Genomic DNA, 24,666 nt, shown 5'->3' on the forward strand with positions numbered 1-24,666 from the left:
TTAACTTCTTGCCCGATTGCCACCAATTTGATACATGGGTACATCTAACCACCATACAGTATATGTCACACAGGTTTTTAATTTGACCTTCTTGTCAAGGTCACAGAGGTCAAATGGCGTAAATTCGCCGTCAGGCCGTAACTATGGCACGTTTCTTAACTGCAATGACTATTGATCACAAATTAAGTACACATGTTCCCCTTGGTCAGGTGATCTCAGGTACCGAAGTTTGGTGCGATCTGATTTGCCGTTTGGCCTCCAGGGAGGGGGCCAAATCCTAAATTCTTCAAAATGCCATTATTCCTAGTAATGACTTGCCCGATTGGCACCAATTTTATATCATAGGTACATCTAATTCTAACAACCATTCAATGTGTCACCCGGGTCTTCTTTGATTTGACCTACTTTTCAAGGTCACAGAGGTCGAATGTACTGTAAATTGGCCATTTTGGGGAAATTGTAATTGCTTGGACCTACATCAAACCTAACACTACATGACACAAGACCATGCTCTTTATCCATCTTTCCTCCACATGAGGTGAGCACAATGGCCCTGGCCATTTCATTTCAGCCAACCACATGGGCTATATTGGTTGCAAAATAGAACAAAATAAACATATTGCTTGGCTTTAGTCAGCCAAACCGAGATATTATAACATATTTTCCTTTATTTTAGAAATTTACAGAAAGGGAAGGACTTTGGTCAGGTTTATGGTAATTTTTGTTTTAAATTAACTTCCAGTTGGTGAGCTTGGTGATTGCATGTTGTCTCTGTTGGAAGATAAGGAGTGAAGACGACGATGAAGAGTACTATGGTGAAACCTAGGACCAAGCCATAAGATATTTGTGTCATCAAGAAAAAACAAGCCCTGCAGTTGACCATACGTATATATGTGATGATATGGTTGATGTGGACGTCGCAAAACATACGCAATCTAATACGGGGGATATGAGCCGCTTTAAAATTATCTTAAAAATTTTGCTGCAATCATAATTCAAAAGTATCATCTTAGATAGACAGAGATTTAGAACAGTGCATTGTCACGTTTGCAGACTTGTCCAGCCCATTCAGTGATTCAGCTGATCAGGCGCCTGTATTATGAAACCTAATTTAGTTTCTTTAGTGCTGATAGCAACTAGATGACGACCGATTTACGAGCGGGGCATAATAGAGACTTTGAGATCTGCAACTATAGCAAAATGTATATGTATGTTAAGTATACACTGAGGTAGGTGATAAAGCTTGGAACCAGTGAAACCTTGAAACCAGTGATAAACCTTGGAATCAGTCCTAAAAATGCATAAAAACATGAAATAATGCCATTTGAACTTAAGGTGGTTACGAATCAATATTTGGAGCTTATTTTTACATGATCAGATCGGAATTTGACGATAGTTTAGAAATCAGTCGCATATCCGATTCAATAATCTATATTTTAGAACAACCCAGTCATACTTCGCCTTCAGTGTACATTACTGATCTCCCAAATATAGGCATGCACGTTACGACACGCCCACCACACACCCATAATATGGACCAATCAGCACTCCGCTTACTAGGTCACCACACGGGGCCTATTTGAACTACGGAGCGGTGTGATCATACAGGGTGATACAGAGAAGATTGACTACATCATGTAGTACCGGCTGGCACTTATCCGTAGAAACATAGATGAAGGTATATTACCGAAGGTTTTAGCCGGGTTTGGAGATGAAAAATGTGAATAAATTCCTTTGCAGCGATTTCGTACATATTCATGTACACATCGAGGGATGTAGAGATATTTTCATGATGTAACCAGTTCTAAGCGGACACATTTTTTAGTGATTCCCGTGTGCATGTTTGTCATCTACTGAGCTTTATCAGAGCATTATATATACAAACGATTCTTCTAATAAAAACGTTTTATTTCAGTATATGGAATACAAAACAATCACAAAAGCTTACTTATGCTTTCATCGGCGGCCCGTCATGAATATAAGTTTATTTTTTAACGACAACAACACATTTCCAATGCATTCAATGATGACGTCATCCTCCACAAAAAGGTTGATTCTGGAACTACTGGCAAATTGCTATCAATAAAGTTAGCTGGGACGAGATTGGCAGTTGGGAAGGTATAAATCGTGGAAGGAACGCGCCCGATTTCACGCGGTAATTGCATAGTGATTCCACGGTTTAGTACTGACTATTCCAAGGTTTATCACTGGTTACATGGTTTCACTGATTCCAAGCTTTATCAACTACCATACACAGATGCATACAATAAATATGCGTATAGAAAAATGATTTGAGAAAACCTCAACTGATGTGCCATTGTATTCGCATCAATAATGTAACATGAATGCGGATTCGATTCCACCAGTGCTTTGCGGCCAATTGCAGCTCACCATACAAGCGCACGATATTTGGCAAATTGCTATAATTATGTTAACAAGGACCATTGTGTTGGTTTAATTCTTTTCCCACCTCTAGTGGTGAATGCGCTCCGCACTCCCGGTGGTCCTCTTATTATCATATGAACAGTAATCCAAACCTCATATGGGTTGAATTCTCGTCATAATTATATATTACTGTGTTAATTCCACCAATGCGGCAAATAAATAATAAATTGCACTATATATTTTATACAATACTAACTAGAATATGAATGACAAATATTTACAATTTGCAGCATGATTATTGTGATAACGGCAACCATAACTTGTCATCAGGAGCCACGTGGATTTGTGGAGGCACTATTTTAAGCAGGTGGCCAAATATCATATATAACAATTACCGACAAAGAATTTATTTTTGGCTCAGCGTAGGGGAGTCTATACAACACCGCAGTGTCTGTCGTCGTATCCTGTTTCAGAAACAGCGACACGTTTCTTAACCGCTAGGGCTATGAACTTGAAACTTAGTACACAGGACTCCCCCCCCCCCCCCTCCCCGGTCAGCTCTTCCTAGCAAGGATACATCACATATTATACGGGTTTTTGATTTGACCTAATTTTCAAGTTCACAAAGGTCAACTGGCGTAAATTGGCCGTTTGTGTGTAAATATGGCACGTTTCTTAACCGTAAAAGCTACGACTTTAAATTTGATACACATGACTGTACGTCATGTGAACTCGGACGGTTTACTGGACTTTGCGCAACGAAACAAAACGAGCGAAATGGGGGAGCGACCATTATGTTTTACCCCGGGCGGTGCTTCATAAGTTGGTGATCTCTAGCCTGAAAATTTGTTCGGACCTCGATCGAAGAAGGTACGACAAACAATTAATTAATCAAACCCTTATGAGATTCATTCATTTGAAGTAGAGAGGGTAACGTACATTGTATACACAAATCAAACACACACGCAGTGCTTGCATGCATTGCAGAGAACGACTTTTGAGTGATAACCCACACCCACCCAGGCAGCTGAGACACATGTCTTGTTGGACATGCCTACCGATTTTTACTAAATAAAAGCATAACTTCACTTCACACTTTTCGGGGTTGAAAATGTACTCGTGTAAATTACCAAAATTACATGCCAAATTCGCACATGAACTGTTATTTCTCAAAGCTTGGAAGCTCAAATGTCTGAATGTAATGTATGCGCGTAATGTATACCCTCAGCAAGCGAATAGTTGTGACCGTCGGTTTTTTATACGAATCGTTTCCTGTATGGCCGTTACAAGCCGTTGACATGACATACCGATTTTGGTGTGACCTATATACTACATATGTAGCATGTTTCTTAAGCAGGATGAATTCCTAACCACCAAATATCTATACAGTGAGCACAATGACCCTTGGCCTTTTCATTGTATGTTCGTGTCGTGTATCTTGATGTCTACCATAAGACGTGTTCTCAGTTTAAAATTTATTTTGTCAATACCAGAAATCCCCGACCTCGAACTTGCGCATGCGCACTAATTACCATCTCGGCCGATCAACGCAGTAGTGCGCTTAGCTTAGGGCAATCTCCAAAAGCAGAGTTAATCAGGCGGTGGGGAGCATTACGCACTTTGCCGATAGCCCATTGGTTTCCTCTAATGTCTAGCTAATACTGTGCGAAATTTCAGTGAATTTAGTCAAAAAAATCCTTTGTCCACCTTTGTACCGCCGCTTTGCATGCATTGATGAAGTTCTAACAGGGAAAATCAGGAAAATAAGCCTTTGAGGCGTTTTTACGGCTCAAAAACTGGCATTTCTGGCGATAATATTTTAGTTGCCGATAGATCCGCGAGAGGGCAATACCATCTAGAGTCATAATAACACTGCTTCTGGTGTTTTGGAACATTTTTTTCTTTGTCCACTTGCATGCCGAAATTGGAGGTTTTAATGATGTGACAGCAAAAAATTGAATTGGTCATTGCGAGGGGGTCACTAGGGAGCTTGGGGGGTTGATCTATGCAATATACCTAGTTTTAAATCGTGCTTGTTTCATGCTAATGTGAAACACCATCATTCTGATACTACTGAGATTTAAATTTTTCACTCAAGATTTTAAATGAAGTTTGAAAATTCATTTTTCACTTGATGATCATGCTAATCATGACTGCATGAGTCCAGTTTCCCTGCACCCATAGTTTATTACTGATGGTAGCTTTCCTATATCTAATTGTCTAATGTAAAAAAGTTGGGCATTTTGTGGGGGGTGTACTGTGGTCTTGGCCTCTCCTACCTTGGGGGTGGGGTGGGGTGGAGGTTGGTCTTGTTGGCATCCAGGTTTGAAATTGATGTAGGCATTCCATATGATCCTTGAGATATCATAAAACTCTTGACTGGTGTTATTATGGACTACTCGTTTTTCTCTCTTGTAATTCGGCAATTTTATATCAGATAACAAAGCGTAATTCAAACGGATACCGCGTCTCGTTGAGGCTGCCATTGTGATTGATTGCTGCGAGCTGATTCGTCAATGGCGGCACGTGACTGATTACACTGGCGGCCTCTATCGGACGGCGTTGGTCAGGTTTTTCTGGTGTTGTATTTCACAGAAACGTTTTTGTCATGTAGAAACAGTAGTGACACGTAACAGCCAACTAGACGGGTCAGAGGTCAGACATACTAGGTCACCCCCAGAATCTGGGGGTGACGAGGCATATGACGTGTGGGTGTGAGAATGTTGTGTGCTTCCTTTAAAAGCATAGACTCCAGTTAACCTTTAAAGTCAAAAGTCCTTGTAAAAGTACTTAGTTTATGGCCTCTCAAATTAAGGTAATTCAATCGATTTCCATTTATGTTTAAAGCGAAATACTAAAAGTAACTTTTGTATTGTAGCAACCAACTTTATATGCTCAGAAATAACAATAATGATTTTGTATTACCATTCGCTCGTAGAGAGCTGTCATTGAACTCGTTTGTTATTAAAGGTATAAATCTGTGGAACAACTTATGTAAAGATATCAGGAATTTACCAACCATTTACGGTTTTAAGAATGCCTTAAAAAGGCAATCACTCCCGGAAAGTCCCCCAATATGGCTGGCGACTAGAAATAGAGTAGCTTCAATTTATCTGTGTAGACTTCGTAATCGCTGTAGAGCTTTGCATGGTCACTTGTTTCATTGTAACCTACGAGATGATGCCTCATGTTTATGTGGTGCTGCCTAAGAAGGAACTGATCACTTTTTGATGCAATGTCCTAGGTACAATCGCCTGAGGGCAATACTTCTCCAAAAACTGAACTGGATTCCAAACATAAATTTACAAATATTATTATCTGGGAACCTTCGCTTTACTTTGGAGGAAAATATATCCACATTGAACGCTGTTCAGACTTTCATCATACGCACAAATAGATTCTCCCTTCAAAGGCCGCTACCGCCAGATCCCCTGTAAATAACGGTGTCAATTGTTGACAAAGCACCACCATACTTCTTTCACAAAAAACCTGTATGTAAACTTATGTTTGTCTACTGCACCATTTGTAGATTACTTTGTACTGTGGAAAGGACATTTTATAAGTTTCTTTGAAACTTACGTCCAATCCCTATTCTCTTCTATGAATAAAAATATGCTTAAACTAAACCAAGGAAAGGTTAACAGAAAAGGAAACTAATTATAATGTGGAGTTTTGAGTTTGAAATTGTTTACAGTACGCGAGGTTATTGAGTTTGATTTTTTCTTCTAGAGGGAGGCGATATTGATTCACAAATCCAATGATGCAAGTTGACGTGACCGATACCAAACTTAGGCCGTTTCGAGGGACCCGCCACGTCACTTGTACCATGGAGAGATATCACTGTCGCCTAAAGGCCGCCGCACTTGGGCGATTTTTTAGCGATTTTCTTCGCGATTGCCTTGTCAACTGCCTGAGCCACTGGAATTTTGAGGGTTTAGTTGCTTCGTTTGCGGCAGATCGTTGCCTTGAGTGACAACTGACTAATCGGTTCAACTGGTCTCATATCTAATCGCTTGTGCTTTCATCACATCGTTTGCGGACACTTGGGCGATTACATGACCGACTGCATATAAACGTCCGTTCCTCAGTAGGTCTAGTCATTGGTCAACATAGACATGGAAGTGGAAGACTATGCACATGAAGACATTGCCGTTAAACTGGCAATGGAGAGGGAGAAGCATCCAGGGTTGTATGTGACAACTTGTAATGAATACAGGGATGTTGACTACAAGGCTGCCGCTCTTAAGAGCATCGGCAAGGCAATCGGTTGCAGCGGTAAGTTGACATTCGGGGTTAATCGGGAACAAACAAACATTGAAAATTAAACGTACACCTTTATTTCACCTTTATTTTCAGTTATCATCACTTCATTATGATTAAGCGTACTCATGACAATCTCTATACACGTCTATTTCAGTGCCCACAGTAAAAACCAAAATGAAATTTTTACGCACGATGCTCGCTCGAGCTGTAAAGTGCCCTCCATCCGGAAGCTCCCGGAAGAAGCTGCCGAAGAAACAAGAATGGGTGAACGAAAACCTACAGTTTTTGTTGCCCTATATGAACACAGGCAAAACGTCAACGAATCTCATGGTATTTATGACGTCTTGAAGTGTCATTCGAACACCATATCGTATTGCCATGAAACCTCCCCGTTTGGCGACATGAAGTAGTCACGCATAGCATCCCTTTGTTGTTTTGCGTTCAGTTTGCACATACGTTGGTTGGTTTTTTGAGCGGTGTCAGCTGTTTTTCTTGCGCACCTCTCCATGCTCCGTCCATCCGTATATGGGAAGCATTTTCTCAGTCTACGTCTCCTCGTCTGATATAAAAGGTGGACTGGTTATCTATCAAATAGTTGCGCAAACAACAAGCTCCAAGAACTATGTCCTCAAGTACTCTTGGTCCCAGCTTTATAGTCGTTAGAAATACTCTAAACCTGTGAGCGAAAATCCCGAAACAATTTTCTGAGGTGCGCCTTGCATGACTCAATCGATAGTTGTGGATTTGGTGACCATATCATGAGTTCTATCGGGGTATGGCTTTGAACAATCTAGTCGCAATTGAAAGGCAGCATCCCCTATAATATGGGGGTGGACAAGTATTCCACTTGTTCCAAGTTCTGCATCTGGAGGAAAATTCAATGTGTTGAAATCCATGCCTAATTTCAGTGTGGACTGATGGAATATTCCAGCATCCCCTGCGTGACCCGGGGCCCCAACATCAACGTACAGGAATCTGTATCTTGCGTCAACAAGCGCAAGAAGTATGACAGAGAAAAAGTGCTTGTAATTAAAACATGCTGATCCGGTGTCTCCTGGCTTCTCGATGCTGATATGTTTGCCGTCTATTGCTCCAAGGCAAAGCGGTTGGTTCCAATTGTCCTCAAACTCTGACATAACAATTTTCCACTCATCCTGGCTCTCGGGCATCTGAAATAAAAAAAAAAGATTGATATGCCTATTTTTCTTATTGCAGGCACAAGCAAACACCCCTAATGATTTTGAAGAAGGATTGGAAAGAAAAGAAGATTCAAACGATGATTCAGATGGTGATATGGTTGAAGAGGACAAGGTTGTGGAAGGCCCTGAAAAGTTGCCGGATGACCCAGAGGTCCCTCCTATGACATCAGAAGGTCCGTCGACCAAACGCCGCAGCTCCTTCTCCTGCCGAACGGTCCACCGCAGCCGAGTTAAGAACGGGAGGACTACCAAGACACTGAGGAAGGGCAAAATGAACCAGTTTGAAGAAGAAGAGTTGAGCCTGCTGAAAAAACTTACAAACCCTTGTGAGACACCTGCAAAACTTAATCAGGACATGGACGAAATGGACTCTTTCTGTCGCCATCTCTCCTTCAGACTCAAAAGGCTGGATAAGCGTGGTCAGATGATGGTAGTACACAAAATCGAAAATGTCGTGTTTGACATCGAGTATAGTGGTTTGTTTGCAGGCATTGATGATCATCCCACTCCACAAAGCAGTGGGATGCTTCCACCACCCGCCTACTTTCCTGCTGCCAGATTCGATACCCTAACAACAGGTAGCCCGTTTCCCCAACCTCGGCACCAATACGTTCCGGGGGTGCCTACTGCCCAAACCCAACTTCCCCCAGTTTACAGTTTCTTCCCCCTGTACGCAATTTTCAAAGGATGACAACGCTGGCTATGAGAGTTCGGATAGGCCCTTCCAGTTAACCTCATTGTGAGCTATGACTTCAATAACTTGTTCTGTATGTATAAAACCTCCTTTCCTTTTCAAATTACCGGCATATATTTGTGAAAAATGTACTATTCTGCTTAAATACATGAATGTTGGCGTTTCCTCAGTCGTTGTATTGCTAACGTCATGGTTTTTATAATTTTCTACGTTCATTTTCAACTGGAGACACAGGAACTTACCTTGAGGTACTTTTCACCGAGAGCGTCAAATATTGCCACTGTTGTTTCTTTCACGATGTTTGATATTGTTCTTTCTCCAACTCTGAACAGAAAGGACAGACTTTCGAACGTTTCCCCTGAAATTTGAGCATAAGGTATGTTTTAGAATATGAATTTTTTTACATTACACCTCAAAACTCAATACATAAATTATGGAATCAAGTAAGATTATCTATACTGACCAGGAGCTAGAAAACGCAGTGTGATGGTTAAACGCTCCCCTGGTGAAATTGCCTCTCGCATTAGTGTATCTTGTTTCACTAGCAGTGGTCCAATCAGGCGGATGAGGTCGTCGAAAATATCCGGTTTCATTCTTGGGAACTTCCGGTACGAGTTCACATCTTCGAGGCGGAGCTCCTTGACAAGATTCTCGTATGCCCCCAAACGCTGACGTCGGAGAATCCATTTGTGTGCCCAGAAGAAGCCGTTCTATTTTGCCGCCGGCGCCGTTGGCGGCGCAAAAACAACAACGCAATGACTAGCATATGCCGCTGACAACAGGCAGCCGCCATGGGGTGGTATGACTAGCTTGAAGAAGTTGACGCCGTCCAGTATATGGCTGATCATCACATGACATACTACCGATCAGTGATTGGCTGGCGAAGACCAGATAAATAATAGCCCAGATCATGACAAAAGAAAGTTCAGCCGACCAAGCGATTGAAATTAAACATGTTGAATTTTCAGTCACTTCGTGCAACAGTTGTTTCAACTAGTCGGGCCACGAAGAAAATCAGTTGCGCAGGCGATTTTTGTCCGCAAACAAAATCGATGCGACGCCACCATCGACTGCGACCTAGGTCGCTATCGGAAGTTGGTCGCCGGTTTGCGGATTATTCACTCGACTGGTCGCACACGACGTCGCCTGGCGATCTCACTTGCGATCATCGCTGGCAACGTCGCGGTCGCCAGTGGCGTCGGCAGTCGGCTCGATTTTGTTGCCCGTGTGCGGCGGCCTTTAGACACATGTTAACAACAAAGCAATGTATAAATAGTGGGGGGATTTCTTTCCCTCAACCTCGGAATCATGGGTGTAGAGCATGTTTGCTCTACATCTGTGTCGGATTGTACAAGAGAAGTAATAAAGTTAATACAGGAAAGACGTCTTAACGTTGATCAAGAGCTAGAATTTCCCCCTCCCCCGACAAAGTGGCGCAACATGGGTGTTACCAGGGGCTACGGTGCAGCCATTTTAAATTGTTAATCAAGTAGTCCCAGGTTGGAGAGATTGATTCATTTCAAACTAAATTAACAGAACTAAGAGACCTTTACTCGACAATGAGGATAGGAAATCCAACATGACTTGTTCATTTTAAATATGACGTAACACCACGAGGCACTTCTACTCTACCCACAATCTCGGATAGGAAATCCAATATGACTTGTTCATTTTAAACATGACGTAACACCACGTGGCACTCCTACTCTACCCACAATCTGGGATAGGAAATCCAACATGACTTGTTCATTTTAAACAAGACGTAACACCACATGACACTCCTACTCTACCCTCAGGTCCCAAACGAACTCAGCCATGTTCGATAGTGATGACGTCACAGGCTTTGTGTCGATGTCGATTAATCAACGAATATACGGGTCCGTGTATACGGCAGTTCATAAACTAGGTGTTAAAAAAAACACACTTTTTGCCACTTTTGGCACTTTTTTTGCCACTTTTGTTTTCTAATAACTTCTAAACCACTACTGCCACACGGACCAAATTTTAAAGGCATGTATTAACTGACATCCATAAAAAAATCTGGTGAAGGTGTGATTGCGTAATGAGTTATGACAACCGAGAAATAAGAGATTTCATTTTGGGGTCGTTTTGGTTGACCTGTCTCTTAAAACCGTGTCTGCAATGACATTCGAGGTGATCCAGACTTCCTTGAGAACAGAGCCTTCCGTCACTGCCTTGAATGCAGTCGGAGTGTGCCAGGTCGAGAGTGCACGGTTTTGTAGTGTATTGGCTTTCGCTCTCTCCCAGTTCCAACTCAATGACAACGCGATGTATATCCTTCATATTCTTTATTTCCTCTTGCTTCTGTAACCGGGGGCTAATTGGCTTTCCCTTGGCACTCAAACTATCAATGAACAGAGTAACGTCGACTCGACCTGTAAATCAAATAGGAACATAATTTTGAGAGTTGTCACTGGGACAAACACATGGCAAATGGCCCAGAACACTGGCAGAGAGAACCCACTTAGGCCTACACCCAAAACACTATTAGAGTTACAAAGGAAATAGTAGGGGTGCCAGACCTCAGAAATGTGCATAAAGCAGGAGCAACTGGGTCACGTCATGACAATTTTCAAAATTTTGCCCCAAAACTGAAGGGGTTAATATAAAAGTCCTTTACCCCTGTTGCTTAGTTAGGTATCAAAAAACTACCCACTGGAGTGCTTTAGAATTCTGCATTAGTTGGCTTCCAATAGTCTAACTCACTTGGGCACAGCATGGCATAGAGTTTAGAGAGCCGTGGATTTTGACTTACCCCTTCCGCCCATGACCTTTTGACCTCTAGTTGACCCCAAATTGACCCAATTAGAAAACAATTGATCTCAAAATGTAGCACACCTTATAAGCTTTCCACAGATACCAAATATGATGGAAACATTTATGTGGAACCCTTTGAAAAATGCAATAACATTTGCCCTACCCCTAAATTTTGGGGCGATTTTCCACTGCTCCGAAAATACAAAAGTAGGCAGGCCTCTGGAATCTGATGCAGAATGATCCACTCTACAAAAAAAAGTTAGAAACAAAAGTATGTCATGACGTGACCCAGTTTTTGTGGACTGGGTGGCCTTGGCACCCCTACTAAAATAGGTCTACAACTAAATGAGCCTGCCAGGAACCAATATAAAATAACCCAAGTAAAGCAAGCTAGGCATTTAACCCTCTGTGCCCTAAATCCCTAAATGGTAACATATTTCCCCCTTACAAGAAAATGTCTCCCGAAATTTAGTGAAATTTAGTGTAGCAGTGTATGAATAGAGATGAGATGAAATGGATGAAAAAAATGAACGACACGAGACAAGGACAGACAAAAACATTGTCAGTATTGGCAATCTATTACAACCACAATTATGGTTAATATGGCTGAAACTTCAGACCAACATACATCCAAAGTCATATATGGTCAAGGGTAATTGCTTTTATTAGCACATACATCCATATATCGCTTGAGTACAAATCTATGTGAAAGTTGATGTACATGCTTAATTTGCGCACATCACATATCACACAAACTCCAAACAATTATCATGCTTTTTTAGCACAAAGGTATAGGAAACCATCAATTCTAAGAACCAATCGATGGACTATGTAAAGGTTAACCAAAAATGAATTCTTATTAATTCAAAGACCTTCACAGCACCAACTGGATCAACTGGCAAAATCAATAATAAAGTCATAATTGTCTACATGTACAGTTCATATGTGACTATGATAAAAGACGAACCGCAGCATCCAAGGCAATTGGATTAGCCTTGAATACTGGATCATGTACAATGTCACGAAGAATAGAAATCTTCAACTGCCAATCTGGAACAGAAACCCGAGAGGACATTGCCCAATCCCCGGGCTGCATCCAGCCCGGCTGACGCATTTTCTGCTGCGGACAGTAAGGCCTACCATCGGCTTAGAAGACTTTGAGGAGTCACTATCAAACGAACTATTGGAAAAATTGTCAGAAGAACTCGCAGGCAAAGTAGCGGCTGATTGCTCCTCAACCACAGAAGCGCCTGGTTTACTCAAAGACCAGGGGGGCCTAGGAACAGGTTTTACTGTGGAAGGAGTCCCAGCACCACCTACCTATGCCTGTTCAAGCTCAAGACCAGAAATGGGTAATAATAAATTCCGGTGTAGGGTCTTTTGAACACCAGACGCAGAGGAGATCACAAACACAGGTCTTTCAGTATTGGGCTGAGCCACAACTGAGTAAGTATCATCCTCCCACTTGTTGGCAAGTTTATTTTTGCCACGATCACTGACTCTGCGAACTAAAACTTGATTGCACACCTGTAACGTAGCACCCCAGACTCTAAGATCATACGTACGCCAAGATTCGGTCTCTGAGTAGGGGTCACCCAGGGGTACATTTGTACCAAGTTTGAGATCCCTGGCTAAAGTGGTTACGAAACGTGCCACCACCGACTAACGGCGTTGCTGCCGACAAACTTTGACCTCTGTGACCTTCAAAAGTAGGTCAAATCAAAAACCCAGAGGATATGTGATGTCCCATTGGTAGAAGTACCTTACCTTTTTTTCAAATTTTTCGGACCGGTAATAAGGGACAAAACATTCCATTTTCGACCTCTGGCCCCCTGGTGGCAAAACCGTATATCATATGAGGCCGCGATTCGGTCTCTGAGTAGCGGTCACCTAGGGGTACATGTGTACCAAGTTAGAGTGGTTACAAAATGTGCCACCACCGACTAACGGCGTTGCTGCCGACAAACGTTGATCTCTGTGACCTTCAAAAGTGATTCAAATCAAAAACCGGGAGGATATGTGATGTCCCATTGGTAGAAGTACCTACCATATTTGTTTCAAATTTTTCGGAGCGGTAATAAGGGAGAAACACAATTTTTCCATTTTGACATCCGGCCCCCAGATGGCAAAACCGTGTAACATATGAGGCCGCGATTCGGTCTCTGCGTAGCGGTCACCTAGGGGTACATGTGTACCAAGTAAGAGTTCAAAAGCTTGAGCGGTTACAAAACGTGCCACCACCGACTCACGGCGTTGCTGCCGACACAATTTTTCCATTTTTTACCTCTGGCCCCCTGGTGGCAAAACCGTGTATCATATGAGGCCGCGATTCCGTCTCTGAGTAGCGGTCATCTACGGGTACATGCGTACCAATATAGAGTTCAAAAGCTTGAGCGGTTACAAAACGTGCCACCCATGTCTAACGACGACGACGACGGACACTGCGTGATGCTAAAGGCTCACAGGTGAGCCAAAAACCCATCCCGAACCTTCGTGTAGATAGGACTCGCATTTCGAGATGATTTCTTGAAAATCTGTCTGTAACAAGTCTTTTAAATGGCTCTTATAGAAAACTTGTTTTGTATTGGTGCAAAACCAGGGTTCCGATGTGCGTTTCTCATATTGTCCCTCGATAATGGAGCCATCATCTGCCACGACATCGACTTCTTTGCTGAATAGAACTTGAACTTCAAAGTGATTCTTAAGAGCGTTCTTCGCGTCAGTTAGACTATAAAATTCCTGAGAAATGCGTTTATGAATAAGTCCGTTTCCCCCAATGTGCAAAAACTTCAACAAATCATTTGCAACGTGTATATTTGTGTGTTCCCATTGCGTTCCCAGATTGCCTCGGAATATTTTTTTTTAAACGAAATTCTGCTTCGAGCGCTATTATTATAGAGAGAGAAAGAGGTCCTAAAATAGACCATGAAAATCACCCTGATGAAGAAATGATATGTTAACATTGTTTGTAACTTGCAGTACTAGTATACAGTAATGTCACCCAAGTTCTGAAAAAAAAATTTCGGGGGGATTTTTTTTAGGGGGGGGGACCCCAACTGCTTCTGGTAAAGGTTATAAGGATGATGCAATTAAGAGCCCTGTCTGTAAATTTAATGGGATGAATGATGCTATTTTGCACGTTTAGTTCTATGGATAACTGCTGTTGGTGTGTATCTGGTCCGCAAGTCAGTCTGGCACCTATAGGTGGCGCCACCTACTTTTTCTGAAACTTTTTTAGATCTTCTTTCAATGAAATTTCCCCTAGTCATCATCTTGATAACACCGGATGAAAGAACTGTGAAAAAAACTGGTGTATGATGTTGTTCCAGGGGTACCCCTTCCCAATCAGAGGTGTCAAAACTGACCGGCAAGCAAAACATTACCGATAAATTAGTGATGTATTTCATGTACATAAGAGATGTTAATATAGTCAATGGTATATTTTTCCAGTAGATATGTGTCTTGAGTTGATGTGTGTCAAATTTGGTGATCAAACATGGAGTTTTAGGGTATGGTTGCTATGGAGAACTGTTTTGGAACTGAAGGCTACTTTTAACTTCATTTTTCTCAAAACTGACTTTCTCAGTCTCGGCGACTTCAAAATAGCATAGCTCGGTCAATTTTTGTCGCAATTCAACAAGCTATATATCATTTGAAAGGTATTTTTAAGGAAAATATGAAAATAACATTAACTCAATTTTTAAAATTTCCTCATTGTGACTCATTTTGCTAGCACGGGTCACAATTTTCAAGCCGTTTTCAAGATTTCCGTCAAATGCGCACTGGTCCTGCCGCAAACGGGTATCGTCTCCGTCAACCTCTATCACTATTAATTCCTTTTTGTGTTTGCAGATGGCTTAGTGATCACTTAGGGCATCTATTTCTGACTTAGCATGCAACAGAACTGCAAATAGGGAATTCGTTTTCGTGCAATGCTTTCAATAGATCTCCGTGGCAGCGCTCTGGTTTGCACCAACAGCCCAGAACTGCATGCGACAATTTGTGAATGTAACGGAGAAGATTTCTCCGCCGTATGTGCTCGTTATAAAACCCCAAAGAGCGTTCTCGGCTGGTATTTTCGTCATTTCTGTACAGATTCTGCCAGCGAATAAAATCCCTGATGGCTTTAAGTAAGCGTTTCTGACGTTTGCGTTGTTCTTCTGTCATATTCGTATTATTCGTGCAATATCTCCGAATCTCTCAGATAATGCGTCAAGTTTCGTCCGATGTACACGTGCCGACGAGATGCTAACAGCCGCTCTGACTCTTCGATATTTCGAAAGCCCATATTTATTATGTAAATTGAGTGAAAAGATATTAATAACACGCTGCATGATGTTTGAATATAAAGCTTTGATGAAATCCGACGAATTTAGGCGTCTGGTGTGCAAAAAGGACATTCGATTGCTTCTTGTTGGTTCAAATGATCACCCCCGAAATCCAATTTTCTCTGAACTTCACCGTAGGCTCTTGAAAAGTCTTGAAATTCACGCAATGTGAGTGAAATTCGGCGGCACTTGTCCAGGCTTTGTATTTCTTGCCTATTCCTTCTGGTGAAATTAACAAGCAGTCCTACTGCACGGAGCGAATAGTAATATTCTTCGTCTGAATGGTGTTGGCGCGAAAAGGCATCTGTTAACTGTTCACTCATGCACAGCAACTCTTGGGCTTGTTCTGAAGTCAGATCGGTGCGAATTTCCGCGTCGAAGTTAATTAGCGATAGTTTTGCAACCGCGCGTTGATGGGTGCTGATATGCGGAGGGTGACACGAACGCTCCACCGATACGTGTAAATGTTAATTTCTTCTCCCTCTGTGATAGAGCCCTCACTTTCCATATGTCGCTTAAAAATGATTCTGTCCTGGTTTTTTGATGATTTGTGCTATTTACAAGGCCAACGGGTAATCTAGCTCTCGTCTGCCTTTCATCTAGTGGCGCCTCTGGCGCCGAATGTGTAATGTCACAATGACTTTACCGGATTTAAAATCTATTAGACTTCCCATATCGTCGCAAATGTTAATTTCTATGAATTGAAAAAACTTTGCACTCAGGGGTCTGTAGCGTATTCTTTCAAACTATTTGAGAGATATTTGCCATGTTCTTCCGGGCGTGTGGGTATCGTTCGTAGCAAGGGAACAAAAACGTTTCCCACTTGTGTTGGCCTTACTAAATTCGAGTAAAAGAATAGTGCATACTTCGAGGACATCAAATCACATTTTCGTTTCGCTACAACGCGATAAAAACGCCTCGACAGAGGGGGTAAATTCACGGCCGCCTGATCTCCTTGTAAACTAGACGTATCATCATCATCATCATCATCCATACTTTCGTCTGACCTGCCAAAATCATCGCTTGTAAAAGTGCGATCGGTGTCCTCCCCTTCGTAACTTTTGTAGCCCACAAAAGGGCCCGCCGTCACTTGGTTTCCTTGGCCGAATGTTCCCCCAATACTGTCTTTGCCAACAGTGTGTACTGGTGTCGTTTTCTTAGCCTCAGAATTACTCTTGGGTACAATAATTTTTCCATCTACGTAAAAATATTTCGTCTTCGCAAAACCGAGCACTTCTGCTAAGTAAGTGTCCATCAAAATGGCTTCGCCGTGTCTCAGTTTTATGGCTACGTGTTGGCCCCGCGTGAGAAGAAAATCACCGCTCCACTGAACTGGTCTCTGTCTATTTAGCGCCGTTATCAAATCTTCAATTGACGAGACCCATTTTTCGCTCTGCGTGCAGGCATCAAGCAATACGGGCGCTTTCTCAGGTTCGTTTAAATCTGCCAGCGCTATCTGGTAAGTACACCTTTTAACGTTGATCTCGCTCGACCTAGAATGTGCGTAGTAGACCTCCGCGATGTCACATTCGTATGCAAAATGCGACTCCGTGAAATCGAGCGGCTTCGCCAAAGGAATCCTAAAATTCGGACTAGTGTTGGGCACACGATATACGTATCTTGTTCCTGCTCCTCCATTTGGTCACGATTAGAGTAAGCTATCCTTGAAATATTCTTAGTAAATGGTAGGCGCCTAGCTATTGTCTCAGTTAGATTTTGACGTGGTTAGACCCTTCCTCTGGCACAGAACAGAATATATCTTGCATGGCGCGACAGGCGACAAGATCTATTTGTAAACCCCAACGAAGGATAGAGTAACTCGTCTCCTGTGTTTTCTTTCTTTCATCAGGAGATGCGTTCTTTCTTATCAATTGTTCGCTTACCAATGATTGCAACGAAAACAATAAAATATTAGGTAGTGCAAAAGCTCTTTGCATTGTCTTTCATCTAGGGACGGTCGACTCTACATAAGGGGCAGAGATTCCCAAAATGACAGACACGTTTTAATACATCTTTGATCGAAGTCAAGGCAAAATCTGGACATCGGCAACTCTTATTTCGCCTACTAATATAATGCATGTCTGATGCCGCTGTAGACTTTAGTGAACGGCTCCACCCTAAATCAGGGGACTTCTTTTTCAAAACATCAAAAGAGAATTGTACTCTCATAGTGACAACAACACAACTGTACTTTGAGCGTTACATTTTGATGGCCCGTTTTTATCACAAGCTCATTTCAAGGCTTCTTAATTTCTCTTATAATAGCCGTCAGTTGATCCAAAACCGCCTTGGCCACGCGGGGTTGAGGGCAATTTATCTTTGGATTCTCGAATAAGGGCTCTTTCGCAAATCAGTTGGGCCACACGATCGCCGTGTCGAATACGAAATTCGTTTTGCGGATGATGATTGAATAGCAAAATACCCAAATTGCCTCTAAAATCGGAATAGATTACACCTGCGTTTACGGCTATCATATAGTTTAAGGCTAGACCTGAGCGAGGCGCGATTCGACCATAACACGCTCTTGGAAGAACGAGTTGTAAATCTGTGCGGACAAGTTGCGAGCAACCTGCCAAAATAGTTAAGTCATGGGCGCTAGCCAGGTCAAAACCCACTGAATGTGCCGTCGCCCTTTGCGGGGCAGAAGCTAAGTCACTCAATTTGTGAAAAATGAGTGTTTCAGCTTCATCATCATCATTTTTTTATCCACAATCTTTGGTCTATAGATTAAAATTTGGTCGTCTGACATGATGACGAAATGCGCACGAACAAAATCACGCGTATTGAAAGCAGCAATCGGCGGTGCCAACGCGTTGGTTTAATTCTATCATATCACATCATGGTTTAGAGAAAAACCACCACAGCAAACATCATTTTGCTCATAATAGCCTTGTGACGAGAATATGCTGGGCCTACTCAAATGATTTTCTCCTCAAAGTAGAACAAGTTTGCTATTGAAAAACAAATTACTGATACGAACAATCTAATGAGAGGTAGGTTACTAGCGCAATGTGAAATTGAATTGCCTTCTTTACCCTTGTCCTAGTGCCAAGTTGACACGACAAATTGCGCACGAGCAAAATCACCTATTACAAATGATCGTGTCACATCCAGGTTAGAAGAAAAACTAGGAGAACAAGCATTCAATTTCTTCGTAATATCATTGTGACGACGAAATGCTACAGGAATAAAAAAAGAAGATACTTAGGCCCACAATATCTTCCAATTGTTATTTCGTGGACGAGAGGTAAGACCAACTCATTATCTGATTGCAGAACTAAATGTTCTGAACTGCTTTGCAAAGTTTGATAAAACACAGCGCGCTAGTTAGTATGTCAATAAGCCAAATCAAGCTCTTGTTTAAATGATTTTTTGGCGTCATTTCAAAAAGGTAGAATGTACTAGTGAGAGGCTGGTTAACCGGCATGTTAAATTAGGCCTTTTTCCAGCCGTCCTTGGAGCGATACAATTGTTTTTGTTCTGGCAACAACGAAAAAATTCTTATGAACTAATATTCTCTTGGCATCATTTCTAATACGCACAATCTAATGAGTGCTATTGGGTGACCGAAAGGTGAAGTTAAAGTGCCTTAAGGCCCGTCTCCATTAGAGCGTTTTTGCGCTCGCCGTTTCTGCGCGTCGTTTTGCGCAGCGGTGGTAATTCTTGGAAGGGGTCTCCATTATCGCGTTTCTTAAGAGCGTTATTCGCGCGTATAAAAAGTGACATGGGCTTGGTCCGGGAACATTCAGTCAAGCATGGTGAGAGCCACAGTAAACTACAAAAATGCCCGCTTGGTCGTCTGATTCCTCAGATTCTGATATCGAGGTGTTAGCCCTTTACCTTTATGACGGACGAAGGAAGAGGAAACGAAGACATCAGTACTGGGTGCATCCCATCTTGAAGGAAAGAGCAGTATATGGTGAATACCATCATCTTGTGAAGAAACTGTTTGGGTATGAGGACAAGTTTTTCCTGTACTTTCGAATGATGCCTGAACATTTCAACTTGCTTTTGGATAACGTAAAGGGCTACATAACGAAGGAATACACGGCATTCAGGAGGCCGATTGGACCTGAGGAACGACTGGCAATATGTTTGAGGTAAGAAAGTAATTTTCATCAAATTTTTAATCAATTGTTGTTCCATACAAACATTTCTGGAAGTTACATTAAATTTGGAGCATTCCAATTTGTCGAATTGCTTGATTGTTGTTGCATCTGGCCCATACCCATGCACGAACCAACATTGGAGAAGCCGGTCGAGGTGGATGGGTTACCCTGGATATGCTGGGATGCTTGGTTGCCACTGCTCCCGTAGATTACATGCATTTCGGCCTCATGCACTAAACCATGAATTTTGAACATGATGCTGGATCTAATTTGTGGCGGAAACTTTTTGATACTCGCAGTCATTGATTTCATAAAGTCAGAAATATTTTCATCCTCATCCGGTTGTTTTGGCTTCTTTTCATTCTTGCTTTTGATGTAAGAAACTATGGCGTCATCCACCTCAGATGCTGGTTTTGAAGCCTTTTTCTTTTGTTGGCATCTGGGTTTTGGTGCAGCGAATGTTTCTGGTTGTTTGTCATTGTATTCCGATGAGGTTCCATCACCCAACTCGAGTTCGTTTTCGGCATTGCTATTATCAATCGGAATATCATCGCCTGCTTCAATTGTATCTGTATCAAGGTCCTCAAGATTGCCAGAAGACCTGCAATACAAAGAAATATATTATCAAGGAGCTGAGCTACATGTATAACATTTCCTTGACATATCCTATTGTGCTATCATACATTGTAATGTGATTGAAATTTTTTTTTGACGTACTTGCGGTTCTCCATATGTGGCCTCAGGAACTCCAACATCTTTGCATACGTGTATTCCTTCTTGGGTTTCGTCCTGCCCTGACCACTTTTCGGTATGGGAATGGCATCTAAATATTTCCTCATAGCGTCGCGGACACTCTTCCACTTCGTCTTCGCAAGTCCAACTTGAACGTTATAAAAAGAAATTATTGTTAAAACATTTTTTACTATCATGATTTCAGGTTCCTCGCCACCGGGGATTCGTACAAGACCATTGCCTTCAGCTACTACGTTGGAGTACATACCGTATCGAAAATTATTCAGGAAACGTGCCAGGCTATTTGGGATGCTCTGCAGCCAATGTATATGCCACAACCAAACAGAGCGCAATGGGAAGACATAGCAGATGGGTTTGGACGCAAATGGCAATTTCCCTGTTGCCTGGGAGCGATGGATGGCAAGCACGCACAGATTTTTGCACCAGCAAATTCTGGGACTTTGTACTTTAATTACAAGAAAACCTTTTCTGTGGTACTGCTTGCACTTGTTGACTGGAACTATTGCTTCACAGTCATTGACGTCGGCAGCTACGGTTCAAATAGTGATGGGGGAATCTTCAAAAGGAGTACCCTTGGTAAGAAGCTGATGAATGGGACCCTCGAGATCCCAGCTAACAAATGCCTTCCTGGGGCAGAACAACGAGTCGAACCAGTTCCACACGTCCTGGTAGGGGATGAGGCATTTCCGGCTATGGAAAACCTCCTTCGCCCTTTCCCTGGAAAGAACTTAAGGGACGATCAAAGAATTTTCAATTATCGGCTTTCCAGGGCCAGAAGGATATCAGAAAATGCCTTCGGTATCCTTGCTAATCGGTGGAGGCTCTACCATCGGAAAATTCCTTTGAGCGCTGAAAGTGTTGATATTGTTGTGAAGGCCACTTGTGTATTGCACAACATGTTACAGAACAGGGGTGTTCCAGTTCCTGTCAGACCAGTTACGAATGATGTCACGCCTGACGAAGAGGATACGTGTGATGGAATCCTGAACGATTTGGAAAAATCTGGCCATCGGCAAAAGAAAGATGCTCTCATGGTCCGAGAAGCGTACAAGGACTACTTTAGTTCTAGAGCTGGGGCAGTTCCTTGGCAAAACCAAGTGTGTTTCGGGGAGGACTAGAAAGTTGGCGACCACTAGAGACTGAAAGCTGCAAACCTCCAAGGTGGGGGTCCATGGTCTGGTGGGGGTGGTACACGGACTGAGTGGGGCGGGGCTCTCAACTTCTGTTAAATCAATATGCTTCAAAATAAACTTGAACTTACCTGTTAAATTAGCTTTATCACCAATTTGCTTCCATACCCTTTCTTTCCTTTCAGTATCTTTGAATTCGGCTAGGGACTTATCATATATCATTGGGTGCTTTTCGATCTCAAAAATGAGTCTTTCTATCAAGTCACCTGGCATGATGCTCCCTACAACCACAACTGCACAGTCCGAGTGCTTTCAGGGGGCAATGCACGGAATAAAGTGGATATGACTGAATTTATGTGTCAAATGACCGCCAAGTAAATACGCTTTGAATGCTATTTTTGCATTCTTATTCAATCCGCCGGCGGTGTCTGTCGAGCAGAAATTGATTATGTTATCCGCTACGCTCTTGTGGATAGGGGCAAAGGAAAATCAATTAGAGCAATCGAAGCGGATTTCCGCGCGTATAATCGCGTCGTCGTGCGACGCGCAAAAACGCTCTAATGGAGACGGGCCTTTAGTGTTTTATAATGAATCCTGAACAGGAAAAAGGTCATTTTCGCACGTACTGGCTGTTATTTTGGCCGAGTTATATCTAATCTGAGCTTGGATCAGTGATGAAATATTAAGAGCCCTATATAATTAGTGGGAGATTGTTCTTGAGAATAATTTCAAAAGTGCCTAGAGGTGCTTTGATCAGTTCGAAGGGCTTTAGGTCAAGGATTTCGTTTGTAAATCAATACGAAAATATCCTATTATGGTCTCGTGACTCCTTGCTTGGCAAACTACACTTCTAGCCTCCATGATTGGTCAAAAATGGAATATTTCAACCTTTATTAAGAGCTGTGAGGGCAAAACTTCCCCCATTTCGTATGTGCGGGCAATTTACGCACACACATTTTGCTGAGAAGCAATCGGGATAAAAGGTAGGCCTTATAACTGTTATTTTTCCGTTTAGTTAGCAGCTCGGCTGAAAGTCTTCAGAAACAGCCTTAGTAATATCCGTCCATTATTTTCTCTTTCAGAGGGATGGCTTATACACAAGCGCCCCAAAGCCGAGAAACATTGGCCCGTATTCAAGAACGTTCCTTTATCACTAAGGGAGACTTTAAGCCAGACTTTAGCTTAATTTCATTTCAAGAACCATCCTTTACCTCGGGCTAGAGGATTCCTTTAAATGTCTCCCTTGGGCAAAGGTTGGGTCATTTCTAGAACACTCCTTTATTAGAGGAACTGCTTTATTTTGCCCTAAGGAGGCCTCTAATCGTAAGGTTGGTCTGGAGTAACCTTTAGACCTCCCTTAGCAGCCAACGTGCAAAGACGTCTTCTGATATTTCAGCGATGGGTGATTATGTCAACCGACTACTACGTTTTTATGATGTCAATGTGGGTATGCCACGTATTCGGACACTGCTTCCTCAGTTTCGAGAGAATGTTTTCAGTGAAAACGCCTTTTTTGATCGATTTCGGTTTACCAAGGATGGATTTAATCACCTAATGCACTTCATTTGCGATGACATTCCAGAACCTGAGAACAATCGTGGACACCCCCTGTCACCAAGGACTCAAGTGCTGGTTGCACTCCGTTACTATGCGACCGGTTCGTTTCAGATCGTTCACGGAGATTTGCAAGGAGTGTCCCAGCCATCGGCTTCACGAATCGTCAAAAGTGTTTCAGGAGTGTTAGCAAGAAAACGGGCCGAAGTAATTCGTTTTCCCATTGGATAGGATGCTGTTGGAAAAGGAAATTCTATGAAATGTATGGTTTTCCAGACGTGCTAGGTTGCATCGACGGAGTTCATGTGCCCATCCCAAGGAGGATACCGCGGTGACGTCACGGCTTTTCCAAGATGGCGCTGCATATTGTAAACAAACTCGATCCACGGCCAAGGGAAAATCAAGTCATCAAACAAAGTTAGATTTTTCGCATCAAATCAGAGTTATTAGTACTTTTCTGCTATGAAATAAGTCTTCAGACAATAAGTTATCATTTGAATAATGAAAAGTGCTGTTTTGATGGGGAAAAATAGGGTTTTTTAAACCAAATAGCCGGGCACCGATCTTCCAAAATTAGCGATGGTTTCAAAACAGTCTCCAAGATATGGGGCAATCTTTTCATTATCATAATGGGATTTGGAGGCATGTTTACATATTTTACAAGTTCGAGACCTGTAGGACCTAAAACTCGCATAGATCCCCATAGATCCCCTCTATTTGTCGAGTTAGCGCCCCTGTAAGATCATGCATTTTCGGACACTAGAACGAAATCTTCCTGCGGATATCGCGGTTTCAGTGATGATTAAAGGAGAAATTGACTATTCTTAGAGTTGTATGGGACAGAAATGAGTTCATACTTCATGAATACATGAATATATTTTGATATGATAAGTCAAAACAATAACAAACTCAACTGCATCTCTACCGTGTATCGCGTAGTGCATTGCCTAGTGTATTTCGTAGTGTATTTTAGCGGATACATTATTTCCGCACTTTGGCCACGCCAAACGTCTTTTTTATTCGTGGAAGTTAATCCGCTCTGTAAATTTTATTTTACACAGGAAGAATCCATACTAGGTATTGCAATATTTCATGTCTATTGGTTTTTTTGTGTACAGGAGCGCACCAGACAGTGGGACGTGGAGATGCGTTCTGTGCTGGTGCTGTCAGTAGACTGAATCTGATTGGCCATAGCGATCACTCAGTCAGTTGGCCGCGCCCCCATTTCCGCGTAATTCTCTCTGCGCTATGACGTCACTGCATATCATTACGAGCTCATTATCGCGTACATTTAGGTGTGAAAAATATGAAGTCGGAAATCGATCCTAAACTTGCCAAAATCTTTCTGAATGACATGTAAACGGAACATATTATTCTAGATGAAACATTAATTAGTAGTTTCATTAAGAAAAAAGTGTAAAAAGTCCTGAGGTTTGCTGTTTACGTGACTTTGAACAGCGGTCGTCGCCCGAA

The 24,666-nt window shown here is 42.2% G+C and overlaps 3 protein-coding genes across 10 annotated transcripts in view; all 3 read left to right on the plus strand.

The window, feature by feature from the left end:
* The window catches only part of LOC135493048 (tetraspanin-18B-like), a 228,892-nt gene extending 222,844 nt beyond the window's left edge, over positions 1-6,048 (plus strand). For all 8 annotated transcript variants that reach the window (XM_064779889.1, XM_064779892.1, XM_064779890.1 and 5 more), the window contains one exon: positions 743-6,048. In XM_064779889.1, coding sequence (XP_064635959.1) covers positions 743-826 — 84 coding nt within the window. In that variant the 3' untranslated portion in view covers positions 827-6,048. The remainder of the gene's footprint in view (positions 1-742) is intronic.
* A 141-nt stretch (positions 6,049-6,189) lies between these two features.
* Positions 6,190-9,912, plus strand: LOC135493049 (uncharacterized). The gene is made up of 2 exons (XM_064779893.1): positions 6,190-6,978; positions 7,864-9,912. The coding sequence occupies exons 1-2, from the start codon at positions 6,823-6,825 to the stop codon at positions 8,536-8,538; spliced, it is 831 nt and encodes a 276-aa protein (XP_064635963.1). The 5' UTR covers positions 6,190-6,822; the 3' UTR covers positions 8,539-9,912.
* A 9,422-nt stretch (positions 9,913-19,334) lies between these two features.
* Positions 19,335-21,777, plus strand: LOC135492710 (uncharacterized). The gene is made up of 2 exons (XM_064779304.1): positions 19,335-19,747; positions 20,694-21,777. Exons 1-2 carry the CDS (start codon positions 19,431-19,433, stop codon positions 21,625-21,627), a joined length of 1,251 nt encoding a protein of 416 aa, XP_064635374.1. The 5' UTR covers positions 19,335-19,430; the 3' UTR covers positions 21,628-21,777.
* The last annotated feature ends 2,889 nt before the right edge of the window (positions 21,778-24,666 follow it).

This window comes from Lineus longissimus, chromosome 8, assembly GCF_910592395.1.
Source record: "Lineus longissimus chromosome 8, tnLinLong1.2, whole genome shotgun sequence".
NCBI lineage: Eukaryota > Metazoa > Nemertea > Pilidiophora > Heteronemertea > Lineidae > Lineus > Lineus longissimus.